This window comes from Mugil cephalus, chromosome 7 (genome assembly GCF_022458985.1).
Source record: "Mugil cephalus isolate CIBA_MC_2020 chromosome 7, CIBA_Mcephalus_1.1, whole genome shotgun sequence".
Lineage (NCBI taxonomy): Eukaryota > Metazoa > Chordata > Actinopteri > Mugiliformes > Mugilidae > Mugil > Mugil cephalus.
The window spans coordinates 16,680,269-16,693,877 of record NC_061776.1 but is presented as its reverse complement, the minus strand read 5'-3'; the positions used below and the strand labels follow the sequence as shown (position 1 = coordinate 16,693,877).

Here is a 13,609-nt window from a genome sequence, read left to right as displayed (position 1 = left end):
GAGGCTGCTGAAGGAATGTTGACCCACTCCAATTGATACAGAAAATTCTTTATGATCCATTTTTAGATACCTTTGCACCTTAGATGGTGTTTTAGTTCAATTTCATAATGAGTTACATTTAATTCAGTTCTTTGTCTATAAATGTAGAACCACATTGCTGTGATGCCACTTTGCTTCCGTTAAATGTTGATATACACTTACCACTTTGAAAACCATGTTTATCATACACCATCCATGAAAACACTCAGAACTCAAAAAAGCAGCCAACAATGTCACTCAAGTTAGTCAAACCATTTATTATCAGTTTCAGCAAATCAGCTTGAAAAGGGAAGAGAAGGATACTGAAAGGGACCACCATTAAAGTGGTGGTGATGGGACGGTGCGGGCACTGGTTCTGCTGGAGACTGAATAGTCTGCGACGTAGGATCGCTTGGATATGGTGGATAGGCTGGTACAAGATGCGGAGGCACAAAGTTTGGATTCTGCGGCAACTTTGGTTTAGTCACGGTTTGAGTAGTTGTGGGTTTGCCAGGGACTTGTAGATAGGGTGGAAACTGGGCCGGGGACCAAGGTAATGATGGCAACATAGGAATTTGAGGTGGGAACAGGGGAGGAGTGACAGCCACTTGCTCGTCAGCAGTAGGGACGTAAAAAGGGTATTGTTGAACTTGGGACCCATCTGGAATCTTTGGTGAAACTGCTGAAGGGTACAGGGGATACGGCTCATGAGGATACATCATATAGGGTGGTAGAAATTGGGGCTTTGATGCATCTGGGTCCTTGCTGGGCACCATTGGGTATGTTGGAGGGTCCACTGCTTTTTGAGGCACAATTTGACCTGGATCAGCAGGGCCAGGTGTCCCAGGCTTTGCTGGAACTACTGAAGGGTACTGGGGATACGGCTCATAATGAGGATACATCATATAGGGTGGTAGAAATTGGGGCTTTGATGCATCTGGGTCCTTGCTGGGCACCATTGGGTATGTTGGAGGGTCCACTGCTTTTTGAGGCACAATTTGACCTGGATCAGCAGGGCCAGGTGTCCCAGGCTTTGCTGGAACTACTGAAGGGTACTGGGGATACGGATCATAATGAGGATACATCATATAGGGTGGTAGAAATTGGGGCTTTGATGCATCTGGGTCCTTGCTGGGCACCATTGGGTATGTTGGAGGGTCCACTGCTTTCTGAGGCACAATTTGACCTGGATCAGCAGGGCCAGGTGTCCCAGGCTTTGCTGGAACTACTGAAGGGTACTGGGGATACGGCTCATAACGAGGATACATCATATAAGGTGGCAGAAATTGGGGCTTTGATTGATCTGGGTCCATGCTGGGCACCATTGGGTATGTTGGAGGGTCCACTGCTTTCTGAGGCACAATTTGACCTGGATCAGCAGGACCAGGTGTTCCAGGCTTTGGTGGAACTACTGAAGGGTAATGGGGATACTGCTCATGAGGATACATTGTATAGGGTGGTAGAAATTGGGGATTTGATGTATCTGGGTATACTGGAGGGCCCACTACTTTTTGGGGCACAATTTGACCTGGATCAGCAGGTTTGGTGCATCTGAGCGAGACTGGAACTCCCTGCCACAGCATTGATAGTGTAAAACCTCCACCCTTGGGGATAAGGAAAACAAGAGTCAGAGGCCAAAAGCTAAACAGTTTCATTTAGTCAAATACTCCAGTAACATCAGGGTTCCTTTATCAAAGTAGCCATTCATAATAGTCTGGTGAAGATGTATACCCTTTAATGTAGTAATTTATAGATTGCCACACTTTTTACCGTTTTAACCATGTGACCAAGTGGATCATTAAGCTAGAAGGACTTTGAGGCAAGTGTGAGGGAATCAGAGGTACACAAGGACCATTTATGATAAATATTTAGTCTAGAAACTAGACATTAAATTACAATATGTGAACTCTGAACCCTACACAGCATCAGCATAGCTTTTGCTTAATGTGGGGGGATAAGCCAATTCTCAAATTAAGCCCATGATTAACTTTTTAGCACCTGGTTACCCATTAACCAACAAGCCTTGCCACCATCAGCACACAACTATCCTTTCCATTATAGTAAATATGGTTACCTGGTGAACCACGTTACAGCCATCATAGGGAACCAGCATAAGTAGTTGCATGGAGTTTGAGTTCAAGGTGTAGCCACAGGAAGGAGGGACCTGGGACACAAGTACTGGAGGGGCACTTCCTGTGGAAACAGTTACCATTATGCAGTCAAGCCTTAAAATGTGGAAATTACGTCAAATGAACCAAGTGTTAGGTTACCTTGCAACAGAGCAAGCTGCGAAGCTCCTGGCCCAACTGCTCTGAACCTCATCTGATCCACACCACACAGCAGTGAAGGGGACATCCGCGCCCATGCCGCTTCTTTGACAATGGTATCTTGCACTTGTCCTTTTGACCAACCATAAATCAAACCGTAATGAACATGTTTTAGTTAGAGACAAGCTAGTTGAAGCACACATGTGAGTCGGTGTTATTTGAAGACATTTGATAAATTGCGCTCCTGCTACTCCACCTGTCCAGTCAGCTTGATAAGCCGTGTCATCCTCCACGGAAGAATTTGAGGGCTTCTTGATCTCGTCTTTGAGCGCTGATTCTTCATCCGAAACTTTCCCGAACACGATATCACCCTCACGAACGCCTATGGTTGGAGGATCAACGTCTTTCCGCTCTTCTCGTCTTTGGGTTTTTCTCAGTCGGTAGCAGTCTACAGTTTGCGCCAAGAAACATGTCAGAAAAATAGCTGCAGCTAAACAAACAGTCCCGCGTCTCCTTTCTGTTTTACGCATCATGCTACGTGACAACAATGTCATGAGGGTTCTTCCTTCTCGCTGCTATTTATATGGAGACGTTTCCCGACCGCCAGAAAATCAGGTGAAGTGACAGCCAATCAAAAGCTGCACACGAAGATTAGCTAATTGAGCTCTCTAATCATCTGCAATTAGTAACAACTGCCCCCCGTTAAGGAAACGAAGCAGAGATTTAAGGTTTGATTGTCTGTGTGTTTTTTTTTTAGTCCACAACTGTTCACCTCACTTATAAAACCTTTTTCCAATCGGTAGGCTACAGATGTTTTGTCAGCTGCTTTTGACATTAGAAAGCCACGGTGCGCTCAGAGGAGAATTTGAACATCTACAGCTCCATGGCAACTGCATGGGCGCACCCCACCTGCGGATCCACAACAGCTACTAAATGATCCCCGAGGTGAGACTGTTTTGACAATTTTTTTTTTTTTTTTTTTTGTGTTGCTGAAATCTTCACGTTTCAAAATCTACATTAGACATCTGTAAATGTTGGCATTATGTCCGTCAGATCGTTCATGAGGAGGAAAGTTCAGAAAGAAATCGAAATTCAGGCTGTGAGACTTTGTGTTAAGTTTCAACTTGAGCCTTGACATAAAATGTGCAGAAGGATCCCCTGTTCTTCAATTCCTCAAGCACTCAACACTCGTGTGTTGGAAATGTGTGTCATTGTATTTGTGTGTATTGTGACCAGTCAGGCAGGAGTCAAAATTAGGTAGGCTACACATGCAGCTACTTCATCTCCAAGGTTACTGACAACACCAAGTGTGAAGCATTGCAAATTATTTGACTGCGGTTGTGGTGAGTGGATTTCCTTGTCATTATATCTAACTAAAATTATAACTACGTCTATTAGCCTTAAAGCCATTGTGACCTTTGTGTTTCTGCTCTTCTATATGATTTTATACATTTAACAATGTGATGCTGATACAGCAACACAAGTGGGAGTGGTAGGAGATAACGTTAGAATGTGCCTTTCTGTTCCATTTATTGTATGTTTTTCTTCCTATCATATTATTTCATGCTGGGACAAATTTGCTGAACACATTCAGAGGGACACACAAAAAAAAAATAATGTCACAACAAAAGTCCAGTTCCTCCTGTAAGTTTGCTCCAATAATTACCAAAACAATGCAAAATTATATTAAGCTGCAAATTGGCCGATTAAGCAGCTCTCTTATGTAGACTAGCCACAATTTAACCATCCAAACTTGACTGTTGTTTTTGTTAGATGTTGCCACTACATTGGAAAATGATCCGCTGTCTGTCCCACACGACCACGTAAGGCAGATAAAGTAGTCAATTAATGGCTTGTCGAGCTTATGTCTTTGACTAAAGTCTTGTTTACTGCCTTTTGATTTGTATTTGTGTCTGTGGTTGATAAGAGGATACAAGAAGGACAGCCGCAGACTGTCAGTAACCCACGCACCTCTTGTATGAGAGCTGCAGGAATTCTGAGGTACAAACGGGAGTCTGACAACGACAGGATAAACTTGCCAACCCTTCTCCCAGCGGTACTAAGATCAAATGTCTACGCAACGTTGTAATTTTCCATCTATAGCAGCGTGATGTTACTGATCGGTCCAATTTAGCATTCTGTTGTCCAGCCTTCAACTGAATACCCAGTACAGTGTGAGTACTGTGGGGGAAAGGCCAGACCCCCACTTAATCCAACATGCGTACAGGAGCCTGAGGTGAGACTGATACCTACATGTTAAAAAAACAAATTTACCCCTTTGCTACATTAACCTCTTCCAGTCATCTTTTGTGTGTGTTTTTTTTTTTTTTTTTTTTTTTAGAAAACTCACTTCTGTTGTGTTCAGCGGCAGCAGCTGTATCAGATGCTGGTGATAATGAGACTTTTGTTTGAGGGGAGAAATGACTTTTCTAATCTGACTTCAAATGAGGAAAAATCCACACAAGAGACAGAGGACCCGGCTCCCCAAGGCAGGGAGATGGAGGATCACAACAAGTTTATCATGGACTTAGTAACTGGACTTGGGTACACATTTCCCTTTTTAAAATCTAGAAATGCACACAAACAAAAATGATTATAGTTACTCTTAATGCACGATTAACGTCATAACCCCCCCTTTTTTTTCACAGAATAGAATCTGAACCAAAAGTCGCTGAGGATTACTCTGTTATTCTACCTGTAGCAGAGACCTGTGAGTGCTGACTGAGAAACACACACGCGCAGCCTTAAATCTGTCATGATAATCGAACATGAGCCAGCATATGATGAGACATCTGTGACATTTATGGTCTTCTCATTTTTCCGTTTGAAAATTAAGTGTATTTTGACTCTGACATGAATTGAAACTAACGACCGTGCATTCTGTGCTGTTGTTTAGCTGCCTCAAAACCGAACATCCTCAGCTTCAGACTCTCCTGTGCTCCAGAAAAAGGATACTGCACCGTGGATCCGACTGAAAAGAGATTTGCGCTGGAAGAGGAGCAAGTGTTGGCCTCCGTCTGTGATCACAGGCCAACTCGGTTTGGCATGTGTCATCATCAGGTACCCACAAATTCACTTCATGACCCATAAATAAATGCACAGAGACATTTGTTTGAGGTATGCTACAAATACCAGAAATCTTGACCTCTGCAGATGCTATACTGCCCCCGTGTGGTCACAATTTGTTTAATTAATACATGCAGTAATGTAGCCACTCCTCAAATGGAGTTGTATGAGGGGCTTGTCCTCACCTACAGTAGATGTTGGTCAGCACACCACGTAGGAGTACAGCTTAGGAGTGAATCTATATCGGTGATATTTAAACGGCAAATATTCTAAGAATCTGTACCAAATATCTTATGTCAGAGATGTTGATGTAGCTTGACTACTGCTGCCTGAATTTATTTGCTCCTTACGCTGTTGAGTGATTTCAGAGTGATAACACATCATTTCAGATCAGAGTTGACATGTCAAAACATAAACCCCACAGCGGGGTATTTTATTTCACCTGAATTCAGATTAGGAGGCAAGGGCCAGACTTAAAGAATACTAGTCTAAAAATACTTGAATATAAAAGCCTACAAGTCCTGTAATGCAACTCTAAAAATAATCTTTCACCAGACTTCTGTACCTTTTATAATGGAGCCAGTCATCAGTCTGGATTTGTGCACTTAGTTCAGCGTTCTTTAATAACAGAAATGGTTTTCATTTTATTTATCCAATCTATTCACAGGAGGGCACTGGATTTCTGGAGAAGTATTATTCCAATGGCATGAAATTTCTTACTGTGTTCCCTGATGGCTCTGCTCAGGTCTTGTATCCACTCGGATGAAATGCTGTATATTGTGAACATACTTCTACAAGCCTCTGAGGCTTTCGGTGACTTTTTGACCTGGATAAGTTCACAAAAGTAGTCACATTTTAGCTTTCGGTGATTCCAATCAGACAAATGGCTGGTTGATTTAAACCGCATGTGAAAATCAATATGTGCTCCACAGTGGGTGTTCCCGTCCTTATCGCCATGGTTACAGTTACCCCTCAGGCCTCCTGGCTCTCATTGTCGTGGTCACTGAGCAAAAAGGGAGAGTCTGCATTGTGTATGACGACAGCAGTGACCCCAGCCAGCAGATTAGAGCCGTGTTCCAGTCTGATGGCGCTGCCACGTGTTACCATAGTAATGGATTCATATGGTACGAGGAATGGGTTTTATAATGATAAACACACCAACTAACTGAAATGTACATATATTTGTGTATGTTGAGTGTTTATTATATCCACAGCTATATGTGTGTGTGCATGTTGCAGGCTGGCTTTAAACAGATCTGGTGGTCAGTGTCTGAATGAATCAGGAGCCAGAATTTGCCGATGGAGCTGGGGCAGCGTGACCCTCACTCCCACCCCCCTGCAGCCCGTCTTCCTGTCCCTCAACAAATCTGTCGGAGTGCGAGTCCTGGGGATCACACAAGTGTTTGTGTCCTTCTTGGCAAAAGGACAACAGGCAAAGTTCAGTGTGGGTACCTGCTGTACTCAGGTAAACTGAAGCATTACTTTCTACTTTTGAACATTTTTTTTTTTTTTCCTTCAAACAGTAACCACCAAGTGTTTGTGCACATCCAAAAACTGGTCTAATTTGAATAAATTGACAGCACACTGCATGTCTTATCAAAACATGAGATTTGCTTTTCAGGTTTGACAATTAAGTGTTGTGAAGTGTTTCATTAATGTGAGCAATAATCTTCTTTAGGGTGAATGTAAAGGGCATGAACATGTCTCTGGAGCATCATTACAGAAGGAGGAGCTGTTTGTGTTGGCAGCAAAGATAAGAATCCACATGGCCTTTCAGCATCTTCACCTACACCTGTTGACCCAGTCCCACCCCCAACCCCCAAAGGCCGCACTTACGCCTCATCTCCAAGTTGCTGCCAGAAAGATTTTGGAAGCCAGCACTGATGTGGAAATGAGTGACAGCGACCGAGCCTTCATCCACAGGTGCCTTCAGGATTGTTGATGTATCTGTAATAAAGAACACTGCAGCACAATGACAGCGGCTCACTCAGAGATATGAGATCAAGTCAAACTTGACTTTTTGGTTTTTGTATTAGGTTTGACAGATTTTTCCCCTCATGGAATCTGAGAGACGAGTGCCAACACATCATCTTTAAACACTAAAGCAAAGACTTGATTCATTCCATCTTAGAACTGCACTTCAAAGTACATCTCCTGTCAGTGGTGTCAATATTACCACTGATCGTGTATATTTCAAAGGAAATAAGGAAGAAGTAACATTGACCATCTTGTCACAGTACGACGTTCTACAGGGAATCTTTTGGACCTGGCATTCATGTGGATGTTACTTAGGCATGAACCACCCATCTAGAGCAGAGGACCAGGGACCCCCACCCCACAGCAATGACACTCCCTGATGGCCCCAGTCATCCCCAGCAGGATGCAGCCTGACACAGACGCACACAATTTAAGAACTCAAAAAACATGAAAAACAGCACAAGGTGTTGACCACAGAGACCCCTCCCCTGAACCCACAGGCCCCCACTGACGTCCCGTTTCCCCGACACCACAGGACACCCTCAGAAGACCCATGTCCATTTTCTGATGAGTCACAACTATTTCGGAGACACAAGGGAGACCTACACAATATAAAGAAGCTGATCGTAATGTTTTGCATGTTTTGGTTTATCTGCCATGTCTGATTTTACAAATAAAAATGCTTAGGTGTTACAGGAACTCACAATGACGTATCTCAATTGTGTTGTTATACTGCTGCACTGTCTTCCACTATACTTGTGTCTCATCCTTTTTGCTCATGTAATCAAATCACTGTGGAGCCTGAAGATTTTGTGATAACATTAGGTTGAGCCTGGGGCCAAATGATCACAACCTGGCAGCTTTTATAGCCAACGCATTCACATCCCTTTCTAAGATTCTGCTCCAGTTTTTCTTGCTGCATAAGCTTAATAAAACATCTAATAAGAACTGGCCTATTATCCACTTCAAACCACTGTCTCATCTGAAAGAATTGATTTCCTCTCACTCAGGTAACCAAGATAATCAGTAAATCAACACAGCTTCATATTTAAATAGTTACAATATGTTTTATTAATCTTCTTAGCTTCCTCCAAGGTATGTAAATATAAAAATTATTCAGAAATCATACCAAGACACATTTTCCCAATGTCACAACAGTGATTACAGATTTTAAGTGTTGCATTTTCTACATGGTCAACTACTTTTAGGACAAAACAGAAAATGAAATTTTACATATGGCTCAGTGGTAACAAATTACACCATTTTATTACATAAATCAATTATATGCAACAAGTTAAAAACTACAAGAATCAATGTTAAATCTCTCCTCGTGGGAACACTAATGTCACCTGGATGAATCTGCAGTAGTATGAATGTAACAAGGAAATGAGAGAATGGCTAGCACTGTTGCCATGGTTCCCACTCTGGCGTCAGGGGCAGGATATCTCTTAAGGGCATAGTGAAGAGTGATGGGGGCATCCAGTCTGTGCTAGCAGTCTTCCTGCCTTCAGCGCAGACGTTCATAAACATCACCTCACAGCCCTGTGAGAAACCCACCTCAAACCTGCACAAGACAAGAATGAGGGCAGACCAAGTTAAACGAGGAACATTTCCACAGATGTCTCAGAAAGAAGGAAAATAATTCCATCAACACCCTCGTAAGGGCTATGAACACTAATGTACTTACATGGAGGGGCGTTTAGCTCCAGCCAGGAATTAAACAGCAGGGTTAGGAGTGGTGGTGCGGTCTTGTGTTCATGTGAACGTTCATCTTCATCTCGTTGTCCAGGATTTGTACAAGTTGCTGCATGGAGGGAAGGTGTCCTGACTCCAGCTTAGACCACACTGGCACATCTATGAAAAGACAATAAGCTCACTGTAATCCACTGGATGCTATTCCATAAAAAAATAACTATTAAAATCACAGTAATAAAATAAGAGTAGTATGTTAGTACGGCTGTAGCCAAATGAAATTTACCTTAATACAAAACCATTGGGTTCAGTCACTAAGCTCATGGTTTGAACCAAAGACTCACCATTTAATGTGATTTCAAAAGCTCCTGTTGACATTAACTGGTTTTCAATCATATTGCTGAAGAAGAACACCATCATGCAGGCATATATCTGAAAGAAGCGGGAAGGAAATCTGAGATAAGACATCTGTGCAAAAATTACTTCCTTGCATTGTTTACTGTCAGAGATGCTTTAGGAAAGTTTGGAGTGACGGCTCTGCAGAGACGTGGCTTAAGATCTCCATTCAAATCTTCTTTACTCAGTTTAACAGGTGTAATTAGTGTGTACACGAACACGACCTCTGTGGACGCACAGTGGAAGACTTACTAACCTGAATTTTAATTATGATGAATGTATAAACATTACTTTGTTACTAACACTGTAAGTGGGCTTCTCTGTCAACGCACTTCTTTTATGCACTTTTCAATTAGACCAGACTGATTTGTGACATAGGCATATCCTCTCTCTAGAAGCTCTGCTTATTGACTGACGAGATTAGGCCGTAGTAAGATTACGCAGTGGCAAATAACAGGGCTTCGCACAGTCAGATGCCTCAAGCCTTTTTAGCTCATGACACTGAACACATGCACAGCATAGAAGACGTTGTATCCAAAAGGATTCAGTATAAACATCTTTAGAGGCTTTAAATATGCATGCAAACAGCTCGAGGCTCTAGAGCTCCATGTTATAAGTCAGGTGTAGCTAAAAACAAGGTGAAGCCAAACACTGACTAAATATTTACTTTGCATGCAACTGCAAGGTTTTCTTTAAAAAGTTATTTGTTTGACTTTCAAAGACATGATACATTGAGCTTTCAGTTAAAATGTACAAATAGCAGTTACTGCAGTCTTATTTACAAAGCTTTTGTTTGCATTTGTTTATTTGTATTCAGTTGGCCATCTCCCTCTGAGCAGGTTTTAAACCCTGGTGACATGAGATCCAAACAATGCTCAACATAACCTCCTGAAGCCCCTGAATGAGCGGCTAATGAAACCCTATGGGTGAAGGTTGCATTTGGCATTGTCTTTGTATACAGTTGTGTCAGAAACAAAACCAACTAGAGCCCCCCTTCCTTCATCTCTATATTAGACTCACGTTCCTGACTCTAGTCACTACATGTGAAATCTACAAAAAAAAAATTCTCATAGGATCCAAGCTTTGATAAATCCATTAATGCCAGGAACCCTTACCTTATTTCCCTGACCCCACTCCCAGATGCCTGGGGCTTGCATACCAAGCAGGGCAAAAGGGTCCTTGCCAATAATAATGAGCCCAATCACCAGCAGTTTGAACACAGACAGGAAGGAAGCAATGTGTCTGAGGAAAGAAAAGAAAAAAGTGGATTAGACAGAGGTCCTAGAATGTCCAACAATGCTTAAAATATTAGCTTATCAAACGTATCAAAAAATAAATAAAATTCAAATCCAAATCTGGAATCTGAAGCATATGTGATAAAAATCTTACCATTCAATCTGAATTTGAAAAACGTGACTGTGTGCAGGCTGTTTTGATGTAGTGTTACTACTTTAAACAGTGACATGCAGAACTGGTTAAACTACAACCAGTTAGTGGACATATTCTTTTAGCGATTGAGACAAACATAAGATTGGCTCAAAACACTGGCTGAAGTGTTTCCCGGCGTGCAATGCTATTCCTGTTCTTTTAACAGGGATATTCTCTAGTGGGTTCATTAAGAGTTTACCAGATGAGGACCCGAGGGTCTCAATAACAACACAGAAGCGCCTGGGATTACCACACAAACCAGTCTCACATCAAGACTCGCCCTATTACGGAAACATAGCCCAATTCTTCATTTGAAAACATTTGAATCAAATATAAAAACAGTTGCCTTGTTTGTAACTGAACCTTAATGTGAGGTATGCTGTTTTGAGCAGTTTTTGCGTTAAGTTTGGAGCCACGCGCACCTGTATAGTAGCTTAAATGGATACAGCTTTTACACAAACGTTGGGCTACATCAAAAGTAAAATCCATGGTCAGATAAGCCTGAGCATGAGAATTCCACTTCCTCAGTCGAATCACAGCTAATCTCGGGGGGGCTTTGAGGCTGCTTTAATAAAGCCGCGCATAATCCACTTGTAACAAGGCAGACAATCCCTGGCTCTCTTACCGATAGAGGGGTACAGGAAGATAGTTCTCCCCTTCGATGCGGATGTCTGGGTACCGCTGGTACAAGGCCTGCGTGTACTCCTCAAACACCCGCTTGTACCCTCAGGAAATGCTGTGTGGAGACAAACACACTGTTAGAAAGACCTACACAGAGTGGACCAGAAAGAACACACATATATTAACGAAAGTCACAATCCAGTTCTATAAGGCTTGGACTGGCAATTTACCAGTCAAATCTTAATTTCACACCTATCTGGAGACCAAGTCCGAACAAGTTATTACTTTAATTCAACACTTTCAATGCCCCCGTTTGTGGCCTGTGTTAATGAAATGCAAATATTTGTTTCGTGCTCATGTTTATTCAAGTCATATATCCTTGCATAGATTAACATAATCGAAATCCTCGTGGTTAAAAGATAACACATGCTCGTGTTAATATGTTAATATGTGACTCAAGTGACTAATCTACTTCAGTAGACTGGATTCAGTTTAAAGCGCCCGGTATGGGGGACAAAAACGAAAGCTACAATGACTAGATAGCATAAAATCGTAGTTCCGGACAGACAGGTCATTTAACTCGGATTTGAAATAATCCTGTAGTCCGTACAAAGTGAAGAACGGGTTAATCTAATCTAGTCTCTGGGCGGCTCTTGGGGTTTAACGTTAGTTGCACATTTGACAGCGGAAGTGGGGCCATGTTTAACAACAGGCAAACACATATATATACATATATATATATTTTATGTTAAAAAAAGATTTAAGCCTGTTCTGAGAGTGGTCAAATAATTAAAGGAAAAAAAAATCACACACACAAATAGCTGTTAATTAACCGGAGCGCTTGTTAACAAGCTATGCTAACATAAATTTAGCATTATCGATTCGGCCTACTACGCCGTTAGCCGGAGAGTTTAGCTCATAGCTAACATGCAATGACTCGCCAGATTTTCGCTTTTCTGCTTACCAAATTTGAAATTTGAGAAGAGGCCCCGTTGCGAACTGCATCTTCATCTTTTTCACGCCACTGCTGTCGCCAGACGTGGCGCAGCATAGCGAGAAAACCCCCAGGGCGAGGAGCGAAAAACGCAACCACTTCATGGCCATCCGTTCCGGGGTTGGTCTGCTCCACTCGCTCGGTGCAGGAGGAGGAAGGTAAATCTGTACACTTCCTTAGTGGCTGGCCCCTCCTCTTCCTCCTGCCTCACTCTAGGAATTCAAAACACAACCAGTGCCGCATTGAGCGCCACCTACCGTCCTGGCTGTTCAACACGTTTTTATTCTTGGCCTCAATTTGACCGGATCAATTTAAACCTCCACAGAATGATCACAATTAAAAGAAATTCCGAAGCTTACGTGTCGGGACCTTTTGAGCTTGTACACTTCATATGTACATCCAGAATACCTGTTACACGACTCTGGAGAAATTTACAGACCTTCATAAAATGTCACTGATTGACCTTCATTCAGTCGGTCAGTCAGTCAGTCAGACAGACAGTCAGACAACTTTATTCATCTCCGAAGAGAAATTAACTCTCCTATTATCCTCAAATGTTACTAACACATTTTACCCTCAAGAAAAAGATTTACATAAACTTGCTCAACAAGTTTTTGTGTCAGGCACTTTATTTGTTGACTACATAAATAACCCCTTGCTAACAGTGAGATGACCTTCCCTCTACTGTTATTTTTTGAATGGTCGATTGGGGTCAAATTGACCCCAAGGATAATAGGAGGGTTAATATTGGAAAGAGTTATGTTTAAACAGCTTTATGTAATTTCTAAGTATATATTCTTCTCTATAACATTTGGGATGAAAAACTGTTATCAAGAGCAATACCATATATTGTGTCGAGCCAATGTCTGTGTCCCCATTAAATTAGATAAAGTCATTAAATATGAAGCAAAAAAAAAAAAAGGTGTATATATATATTTATAGTTTATATATTTATACACATTCAGCTGTGATAATTGCATTACACAACTGCCGAGCTCCAACCCACTGGTGCTTGAACCCCTAATTAATAACAGAGCTTCATATTGCAGCAATAGATTTTTTCCCTCTCAAACAAACCATGAGTTCATGACACAACACACATGTAATATATACATTTATAATAATTGATATTGATTTTTTCAAGCAGTAA

General features: G+C 41.9%; 3 protein-coding genes across 8 annotated transcripts; 1 reads left to right on the top strand and 2 right to left on the bottom strand.

The window, feature by feature from the left end:
- Positions 1 to 276: 276 nt before the first annotated feature.
- Positions 277 to 2,851, bottom strand: wu:fi34b01 (adhesive plaque matrix protein). Its single transcript, XM_047590325.1, has 4 exons — positions 2,542 to 2,851; positions 2,289 to 2,417; positions 2,093 to 2,211; positions 277 to 1,622 (listed from the first exon to the last, which is right to left on the bottom strand). The coding sequence occupies exons 1-4, from the start codon at positions 2,837 to 2,839 to the stop codon at positions 315 to 317; spliced, it is 1,854 nt and encodes a 617-aa protein (XP_047446281.1). The 5' UTR covers positions 2,840 to 2,851; the 3' UTR covers positions 277 to 314.
- Positions 2,852 to 2,978: 127 nt separating this feature from the next.
- Positions 2,979 to 8,520, top strand: LOC125011229 (glutamate-rich protein 6). 6 transcript variants are annotated; one of them, XM_047590329.1, is made up of 12 exons: positions 3,281 to 3,628; positions 3,880 to 3,929; positions 4,059 to 4,108; positions 4,213 to 4,341; positions 4,435 to 4,521; positions 4,627 to 4,829; positions 4,934 to 4,995; positions 5,182 to 5,345; positions 6,019 to 6,101; positions 6,317 to 6,475; positions 6,591 to 6,816; positions 7,030 to 8,520. In XM_047590329.1, the coding sequence occupies exons 2-12, from the start codon at positions 3,902 to 3,904 to the stop codon at positions 7,291 to 7,293; spliced, it is 1,455 nt and encodes a 484-aa protein (XP_047446285.1). In that variant the 5' UTR covers positions 3,281 to 3,628; positions 3,880 to 3,901; the 3' UTR covers positions 7,294 to 8,520. The 6 variants fall into 6 exon arrangements, with proteins under 6 accessions (XP_047446287.1, XP_047446286.1, XP_047446288.1 ...); XM_047590326.1 differs by having other exon boundaries at positions 4,420 to 4,521; XM_047590331.1 differs by lacking the exons at positions 3,281 to 3,628; positions 3,880 to 3,929 and adding an exon at positions 2,979 to 3,230 and having other exon boundaries at positions 4,420 to 4,521.
- On the bottom strand, positions 8,376 to 12,622 carry selenot1a (selenoprotein T, 1a). Its single transcript, XM_047590333.1, has 6 exons — positions 12,430 to 12,622; positions 11,470 to 11,580; positions 10,532 to 10,658; positions 9,365 to 9,452; positions 9,016 to 9,182; positions 8,376 to 8,892 (listed from the first exon to the last, which is right to left on the bottom strand). The coding sequence occupies exons 1-5, from the start codon at positions 12,567 to 12,569 to the stop codon at positions 9,058 to 9,060; spliced, it is 591 nt and encodes a 196-aa protein (XP_047446289.1). The 5' UTR covers positions 12,570 to 12,622; the 3' UTR covers positions 8,376 to 8,892; positions 9,016 to 9,057.
- Between the last annotated feature and the right edge of the window lie 987 nt (positions 12,623 to 13,609).

Excerpts from the sequence above, each read along its gene's own strand:
- LOC125011229 (XM_047590326.1), top strand. The coding sequence starts at position 3,902 with ATGTCACAACAAAAGTCCAGTTCCTCCT. Across the intron at positions 4,109-4,212 it reads TGTCTGTCCCACACGACCAC|AGGATACAAGAAGGACAGCC; the intron begins GTAAGGCAGATA and ends GTGGTTGATAAG. Across the intron at positions 6,476-6,590 it reads CATAGTAATGGATTCATATG|GCTGGCTTTAAACAGATCTG; the intron begins GTACGAGGAATG and ends TGCATGTTGCAG.
- wu:fi34b01 (XM_047590325.1), bottom strand. The coding sequence starts at position 2,839 with ATGACATTGTTGTCACGTAGCATGATGCGTAAAACAGAAAGGAGACGC. Across the intron at positions 2,418-2,541 it reads TTATCAAGCTGACTGGACAG|GACAAGTGCAAGATACCATT; the intron begins GTGGAGTAGCAG and ends GTTGGTCAAAAG. Across the intron at positions 2,212-2,288 it reads GCAGCTTGCTCTGTTGCAAG|GAAGTGCCCCTCCAGTACTT; the intron begins GTAACCTAACAC and ends CTGTTTCCACAG.